The 9,202-nt window shown below is 28.3% G+C and overlaps 1 protein-coding gene across 1 annotated transcript; it reads left to right on the top strand.

The window, feature by feature from the left end:
• The first annotated feature begins 1,715 nt into the window (after window positions 1–1,715).
• Window positions 1,716–8,903, top strand: LOC145326171 (uncharacterized). Its single transcript, XM_080169318.1, has 5 exons — window positions 1,716–2,372; window positions 6,623–6,698; window positions 7,009–7,087; window positions 7,283–7,383; window positions 8,696–8,903. Exons 1-5 carry the CDS (start codon window positions 2,291–2,293, stop codon window positions 8,832–8,834), a joined length of 477 nt encoding a protein of 158 aa, XP_080025444.1. The 5' UTR covers window positions 1,716–2,290; the 3' UTR covers window positions 8,835–8,903.
• The last annotated feature ends 299 nt before the right edge of the window (window positions 8,904–9,202 follow it).

Below are 9,202 nucleotides of genomic sequence, written 5' to 3'. Positions count from 1 at the left end.
TATTCCATAGATGGAGGGGTGCTAGTGCGGATAATTTGACTGTGTCGCCCCTTGTCACTGGCGCCACGATGTACAATATAGGATGCTGCGGCGTTGCGCAACAATTTGTCCTTTGAAAAATAGCCAAAGTTATACCTAAAAATATTTTTTTTGTATTAAAAAGTAAGGCTAAGTATCTATTAACAAATAAAGTTACAAAATTTATTTTTAACTTTACTTAAATAAAACTGTAAATTGTTTGACTTTTTATAAAAATTTGCAACAAATGAAAACACCACAGTATATGAAAGAAGAGGGAGGCATGCAGCCCCATGAAACACAGTTTTTAAAAGATTATCTAACAACGCTAGAAAGGATAACATTCTTGTATGGAATTTTCTATATCAAATTTAAGACAGATATTGCCAACGTGTTTAGATATTGTTCCTAAAAAAGGATTTTAAAATAGTTGCGCGAAGCGCGCTGAAGTTGTCCGCTTTCTACTTGTTTTCTATAGTTTGTAACTGCATTATACCTCAAATTGAAAAAATTTAAAATAATGCAGGTCAACATTGGTCTACGGTTCAAATTTAGACTCAAAATAATGTAAAATTCAAAACATAGTTTTAAAAAACTATTTAAAAAAAATTATATTTTAGGGCTAGATTTGTATTTCCAACTAACGAAATGGTTTTCAATTATCTCAAAGTGCTTAAATGACCCATAGTAAGTTGTTTATGCAATGTAAAAGTTGAAAATTTATGATAAATACACACTGGTTTGGTCTTGTAAAAAATCTAGATAATACTTTATAAAACTGGAAACTGGCAAACTCACTTCTCCTCAACTAACTTATGAAATTTTCAAGACATAGTTAGGAATATTATTCAACCTCTTGTCAAAAAATTTAACATTACTATATGATAACTTTATGGTAATTTTTAACCTGATGCTTACACCGAAACAACGACCAAGTACTTATATTTAATACATTCTGTTAATATGGAAGGGGTAAATAAAGCATAAACAATCCCTTCGTGGCCTTCCACTAATCCTTGAGGCAAAGGTAGGGGGTAGCTAAGCATTAAGTTCTGTCGGGTCCACAATATTTTCCATTCTCTGCTTATAGTAGAATTATAATCAAAGAATAAATTTATATAGATCTTTGTTTTAAGTCAATTTACTTTCTACTTTCTATCTAAGGCCCTATTAAAGTATAGATGAAATATTAGGCAAGTTAAAAGATGAAAAACAAAGTTAGAATGTTAAAATTATTATAAATATAGGGAGAAAAATGCATTTGAATTTTCATTTGGTATTTCTTGTTATTTCATAATATTCATAGTATTTTTATTGAAAATCCTATATATTCCGACCGTCTGCATATAACAGAAACAAATTTGGATTAAAAATGGACATTTTAAAGAATTTTATATAATTCTATATTTGTGTGTAGTCTATGGACTGAGAAGTGAATTGAACATGCCGGCAAGCAAAGCAAGTTATTCTACATAACAGCTAAAATATTACATTAAGGTAGAGTGTTTAATAATGCACCTTTTGACTAAGCAATTTTCAAAAAAATAAGTTTTTGTTATTAATTTTTTGTACAAAATTTAGACTGTCATATTTTTTATGATACTTTCATTATAAAATGCTATTTTATTACACAAAATTAATTAAACAATTTTGTATAAACACCATGTTAGCTAGAGCTCGGGGTTGAGAGAAGTAGAGAATAGAGAGAAGCAGAGTGAAAGAAAGAAAGAGAGAGAGAGAGAGAAAGAGAAGTATAGAGAAAAGGAGAGAAAAAGAGAGGGAGAGAAGGAGTGAGAAAGGAGAGTGACAGAACTATAACTTAGCACAAATCTAAGCTCAGGTTTTTAGTTTACTAGAAACTTGAATCATAAGTCGACGGACAATAATATTAAGTGATCAAGATATCAGCATAATCCTATAAATCTTAAGTGTTATTATACCCAAACACACATATAAATTGTTATTATATAGTACATTATATAAAATTGTTACAAGCACATATAACTAATCTATTATCCAAAACATTGTAGATAATGCCTTCAAAATCATTGGTGCTACTAACTAGGCCTTGTAGTCGTGGTTCAAGCATAACAAGATGTTCTTGCAACCTGCTCACTGCCAGACAACCTCATTTATAACAGCTAGAATAATCTCATTCAACTGTGGAGTTTACTAGTGAAGAAGGGGTTGCTAGCACAGCTTGGGTTTATAAATCTAAAGCTAGACTAAAACACTTTTTTTGAAAGCATTTAAAAAAAACTTGAAGCTGAAAATGTTTACGGTAACGCCAGTGACTGAGACTGCTGTGTCAGAAAGTCCGGAGTCGCGAGCCAGACGGGTCAGCTTTAGTCCAGGTAGGATCATGTTCAATTAATTCTGTTGTAATTAATTTTTTATGTATAAGTGTAACATTTACTCAAAGCCATAGACAATCAAATTTTAGTGATTTAAAAGTATCTTAGCAGAAAATATTTATTTCAAAAAGTGTTTTTCAACTTCTCCGTGATTGTTTACATTTTAAAGTTATTGGTAAGGTTGCGTGATATATTAATAGTTTTGGTATATATTTATACAAATGTATACAATAAACCTCCACCATACAAATACATATAAAAATGATAGGATTATTTCTTGGTTCCTCTTTTATAATAATTGTCTGTCTGTCTCTCATGGTTTTTGTTTGTTATGGGAAACTAAAACAAAGACATGGTGTAGCCATAAAAGTTGTTTAGAAACTTGGAAAGTAATAATTATGGAAAAAATGCTTCATAATCATAATTAAATTTCCCTTGTATAATATTGAAGTAAAAGTTACTTCACTTTCCTTTTAGCATAATTATTACTTTATATTAAGTTATTTTTGGCATTAAATGTATCATTTTATCGGAATTATATTCCCTAGAAATAATGTTTTTTTTGCGGACTTTAAAATTCTTAAACAAATACTTGATAAATTAGTTTTGAAAGAATTTCCGAAAAACAAACATTTAATTTTCATTTCTAGTTGATTTTTCAGCAAAATTTCCCCATGAAAAAAATAACATTGTCAGCATGTTTTAAATGTCAATTATGTTATAGAGTTTTAATTTTAAAATATTTTGGAAAACTATTTTATAAATACTTAAAAGCCACCTGAATATTTCATTTACAAAATATTGATATTTCAAATTATCGTAATGTAATATCAAGAATATATTTTATTTTTAATCTATGACTATAAATAAGGCCACGGCCGCTCTAACATTTTCCGTATTGATACTTAATTCACATTTTGCTGTCAATGATGTTTTTACAAATGTTTTCAATAGTACGTGGCTTAAAATTTTTAAAGATTTTTGGCACATAAAAATTAAACATGTTTCTTAATCAATTCTGGGAAAATTTTAATCAGGAAATTCTAAACCTCATTTAGAAATATATAAAGTATTATCTCTCATTGATATTACAAGCTATAATTGTATAAGGAGGACTGCACTATTATAGATAGATACACCACACACACGTCAGAAAGATTATAAACCCCTTATAACTGACTTGCATCAAGTTATACTCTAGTAATAACCTCTTAAGTCGAGTTAGGATCTTATAAGGACCCTACCCAAATTTCTTAATAGATGTAAATCCCTTATTTCTGCCTGTTAACACATCTTCTTATAACAAGTTAAACTCAAGTTTAAACCTCTTTTTAAGTTAAAAGAATAAATGCTATAAAGAGAAATTTAGAAAATTCTATTTCGGATGAAACAAATTTCTGCTTTTTTATTTGCTGTTTTAATGACTTTGATTTTATTACTCTCTATTTATGGTAAAGTTTTCTTACATAAATGTCCAATTCCTTATAAACCTGACTTTTATGACATAAAATGTATTATTTTTACTTGCAATTTTGCTGTTGAACTTGATATCAAACTATAAAAACAATTTATTACTTCCATCACAGGAAATTGAAAAAAAATTTTTGGTGACACATTTTAGATAAAATAAATTTTTTTTGTTAGCTTACTTTCTTATTTAGGTATGCAAAATTGTATGTATCACAAAATACCGTTTTAACCATATGAAGGACCTTTGTATAATAACTTTATGCAAAATACATGTAACCAATGCCAATTTATGTGCATATTTTGTTATTTTTTTGCTGTTATTTTCAACGCCTTTTTGCGTCTTTTTTTTTGCTAAAATTACACATATACAGTCTTGTTGTCAAACTTAAGTGATATTTATGTATGTTAAAATATATATTGCTTTTAGGCTAGGGTTCCATAGAAAAAATAGATAGATATAATATAAATGCTTTTTTAATAATTTACCTGTGGCGTGCAAAGAAATATGATATCTTGGAAATTATCATTCTTGGCCTTTAGAATGTGACAAAAAACTTATAAATTGAATGTTTCTAACCTAAAATTGTCCCTAAAGTACGTCTCTATTGCTACATACATAAACCAAACATATATTGGTTGTACTTTAAGCTTGCATTTTTTGTCACCTCCCCTTTTATTACAGATTACATATTTTTCCCCTCTGAAATTTTCCCTTTTGCCTCCCATTTATCAACAAGGCCCTCTTTTTCACCCTCCCCCCTATTTAGTTTTCATAGATTAACTAAAAAAGGTGGACATTGCATTGTCCAGTTAAAAATGCATCCTTTTGTTAACTTTTTAGTTATTCTTGTTGATTTATCATGGATGTTTAGACAATAACAAACAAATATAGAAATAACAACTAAATGCATAGCTTAGGTTGGCTTTCAAAAGTTTTCATTATTTTTTACCAATTGAATTTAAAATTCATCTGTTACTCTCCTAATATTTTCCCAAATACCAAATTTAAATTTTAAAAGACTTTTCTAAATCTTTTATTGTTGTAAATTTGTTATGATATATTGCGATCTGTAAAAAATTACATATTTTCTGCTATTTCTAAAAAACTTCTAAATTTTGTGGAACACCCCTTAAATACTCCTATATTTTCATCTCCAACCTTCCCTTCCAGCCTGTAATTGGTTCTTTGATCTCCCTCTCAACCATTTATAAAATCCCCCTGCACTCCATCCCTCTTGTCCCATTTCTTTCTAAACTGTATATCACATCCTTGTAAGGACGCACTATAGCCCCGTTAACAAAGGGGCTGAAAATAGCGGATTTTTGTTATCTCTTAAACAGACCAAAAATCATAGTATTACATTAATAAGGTTTCAAAATAACACAAATATAAAATTTTAGTTCGAAAAAAGTATTCCGATTTTTCTCCTTTGTAAAAAGGTCATCAGTGTTAGCCTTTCAATTCTGTGTCTTTAAATCTTTGTAATGTTAGTAAATATTTTGGCTTTGCAAGGTTTCCAAGACAACTTTTCTATGCCTGGCAAAGTATAAAAAGGTATTCGTGTAATTATGCAGAAAAAGAGCTAAAAAGCTTTGCACACTCAGACGTTATATTTTGGTATTAGCTAACGTACCTATAAATGGGATTTGTTAGTAGTATAAGAATTAAATAAGATTCCTAATAATTTTTATTTGCTGAAAGGAATGCATACTTCATAAGAAATATGTAAATGTATATATTAAAATTTATGTATATGTTGTATGTTTTTATGTATGTATGTTCTTCTGTTCATCACAAAAGGTTTCAAAGCTGCTATAATATTTACATTGTCTGTGGGAATTCCTTACTTTGTTATGTTCTAACTTGGCCAGTTTCAAGATTTCTTTGAATTTCATTATCCTTGTAATACATAACAAATTGCTTATGTTTTACATTCAACATTGCTTGCTAAGCTGAATATTAATAAAAGCAACGTATCATTTATTTTTATCTATAATTAAAGTATTACAACATTAATATCTGAACATTTTGATAAATAATCATAAAAATTGTCAATTCTGTTTTATTTTATACTTGCAAAAGTACTCTTTGATTGGTAAATCTGTGCAAAAAAAGTCGATACTTGGTGCTTGGATTTTTTTTTTCAATAGATCATTTCATATTGATATTTTGCCTCCATAGTTAAGTATTTTTTCAGTTTCTCTTAAGAATAAAATTTGTAGGCCTTTGACATTTGATTTAAAAAAAATATTTTTATAATAAATATCAAACTGTATAAATCTATTGGAAAAAATTGCTAGGGAAATTGTATAAAAAGGTTAAAATGACTTTACAAAAAAATCATCCCTCCTGTTTTCATTCCTTCCTTTTCCCGATAAAATTTCCAAGAAAGTCCACCCTTCCATTTCTCTTGGTTTTCCCCTTTCTGGACAGTTAAGTCTATTTCCTTGCAAAGCTCTGATGTGCAAATTTGTTTTTGCCAACCTTTGCAATCTTTAAATACCGCGCAAATTTTGGTTTCGTGTCTTAGTTTGAAATTGTGGGGAAAAAGGAAATGAAAGGGTGGTGGTTAACAGTATGAAATCATTTTAAAGCTTATGAAATTTTTTTAATACGAGGGGGAGGTAAATATTTAAAGGGGGTGTACATTCAAGTTGAATGGACGGTGAATCAACTTTTCAATTTCTACTTTTTTTAACGATTTTAAATAAAAAGAATTACCCCCTCTATTGACAAGAAAAGGTTAAACAGAGAAATTCTAATTTTGACTTTATTTTAGACGTGGATGACAATTACCGTATGAATGTGATAGACAAAATCAAAGGCCTTATTGATGAAGTAGAAACAATTCATAGGTAAATATTTCATTCTGGCGTCTTGGATTTAAAGTTCAAATATATATGGAAGGTATACAACAAAACGAATTTTTGTCACTTTTATGATAATTTTTGTGTCATTGATTAAAAAATCCCTAAAATATTACGACAGGTGTCCTATTTTTAAGAACTCTGCTTTTAATATTAAACTTTAATATAAATAATAAGTTAAGCTCTATGTTTACAAAAAAGGATAATTTTCTGTTTGCAGCCTTAAAAAACGTATATCTGTTTATTTTAAATGCATGTTGTTTTTAGAAGAAAAAAACTTATTTGTTATTTATTTAAGACGAGAAGAAAGGCAGTTACAGAAATCATTAGAGGCAGAAAAATGGGCTTTCAAACAGAAACAAGAAAAAGAATTACAGGTACATATATAAACAAACTTATTGGTATCTTTGAAGCCTATCTATTTTTAACAAATTCATGAAGAATTAAAATTGGAATATGAAATTTATCATTTGAAAATCATCACGAGAATGATTTAATCTTTATGTCCTCTCACATTTATAAATTATTTATTTAAATGTTGGATCGTTTTGATAAATTCATGTTTATTTTAGGATTTTTTGAAAAGACAGAAAATGGAAGCATCGTCGTTTGAATGTTATCAAAACGAGACTAGAAATAATTTGAGAGAAAATCAGCAGAGGGAAACTTTAAGGTGAGAATTATTAAATTTAGGATTTCTTTAACAGGGTTTCTTATAAGTATACTTATAATTTAAGCCCTTTGATATCTTTGACTTCATGAACTACAATAATAAAAGAGTTTATTAAAGTATTTTTTTGCATAAATCAAATAAAATATTTACAAGAAAGGTTAAGAACATAAAAATTTATTTTGTTATTGTTAAGTGGCGCCTTCAGTTTTTGACGAAACAAAATGTTTATATTTTGAAAAGAATTATGTTAGTTTTTATATCATTATAATATATCAAAAGCTTTGAGAAAAAAGGCTTTAGCTTGAAGGGAAAGGGTATATTCCTTGCTTATCTTGTAACACAAAGAAATTTGTTTATGTTTGTAGCGTCTTGCTTTTTTTCAGACAGACTCTGCGTCATTTTCTTATCGATATTTTTCTTCTACAAAATTTGGGCTTTCAAATGATTTCATTGTTTATCTATAAAAATGAATGTCTTCAAATAAAATGATTGATAAAAATGATTAAACCTAATGTTAGCTTTTATAATTAAAGCATCAAATTAACATTCTTGAAAAAATATATGAAATAAAGAATGTAAAATAAGGATGAAATTAAGATTGTTCATGGCTTAAAATGTTTATAAAGCAAAGTTGTTTAAATATTTATACTGCTAAAATAAAGTCTGAAAAAATGCAAGGCTCGCACATGGAATGTTTTGACATTAACGTCACTTAACAGGCAATAACGTCAAACTATTACATCTATACATGCTTTTTAATATAATAAGAAAAACATATGTTTCTTTATTAATTTACTTATTACTTTTATCTTATTTGCTTTAGTTCATTTTTCAAGATTAAAAAATCAAAATTAGTAAACCTCAATTATGCATTTGGGGTTGGGGGTTAAGCCTAAACAAAAATACTGTAATTTTGAAATCTTTTAAAATATCAAAACCTAAGGTTTAACCACTTAGAACAATACTCCTAAGCAAAACTAAGCAATTCTAATGTTTAGATAATGTAGCAAAATAATTTGAGGAAAAATTTAATGTATTATAGCACTGGAATTTTTATGAAATTAAAGTGGAAATGTTTGATTGTTTTAAAAATAGAAATAGAAAATGTTTTAAAATTCCTTAAATTATTTCTTTGTCACGTAAAAATTAGGTAAAATACTTGATTGTATAATCAAGACTCTTTTTTTTATTTCAACGCAATAAAACTTTGTAATTTTATACAGAAAATTTGCATTTTTATTTCTATTTGAATTAAAAATAAATAAAATTTACATATCTTGACTTTGTTTTTAATGTATTTATGTAATTTCAGGTTATTTGGCACAACAAGAACGAGCCCTGCTGGACAGGGTGGCTGGACCAATGAGAATGGTTGGCAGAACCCCAACAACAACAATTCCGAGTCCAACAACCAGCGACAGACAGTGATAGGCTTCTGGAATCAACAGTAGCGCAGCTATAGTTCCATATGCTACTGGTACCACAATTATATACCCACTCAATTATTACCTACTTGTTGTTATTATGCCAATAAACCAACAAAAACACCACCACACAACTGAAGCACAAAGGCAATCCTTATATAAAAAAAGGATACCTACTGGAAAGAAAAATGTGAAGCTTAAAATCTCATCAAATAAAAATCCACAGCTTATTCAAATCCAAATAATCTCAAACTGCCCAGTTTCAAGGTAGAACTGGTAAATTTTAATGGTTAAATCAAAGAAAACTAGCCACCACCGCCAATAATCCACCATTTGCTGATGTTTGTGTAGTTAATGCTGCCAAATCTGTAGATCATCAAATAACATTTAGTTTT

Source organism: Acartia tonsa, chromosome 8 (assembly GCF_053477335.1).
Source record: "Acartia tonsa isolate MP-2025a chromosome 8, ASM5347733v1, whole genome shotgun sequence".
Classification (NCBI taxonomy): Eukaryota; Metazoa; Arthropoda; class Copepoda; order Calanoida; family Acartiidae; genus Acartia; species Acartia tonsa.
Note: the sequence above shows the minus strand (reverse complement) of the source record. Positions and strands in the feature narration are given on the sequence as shown.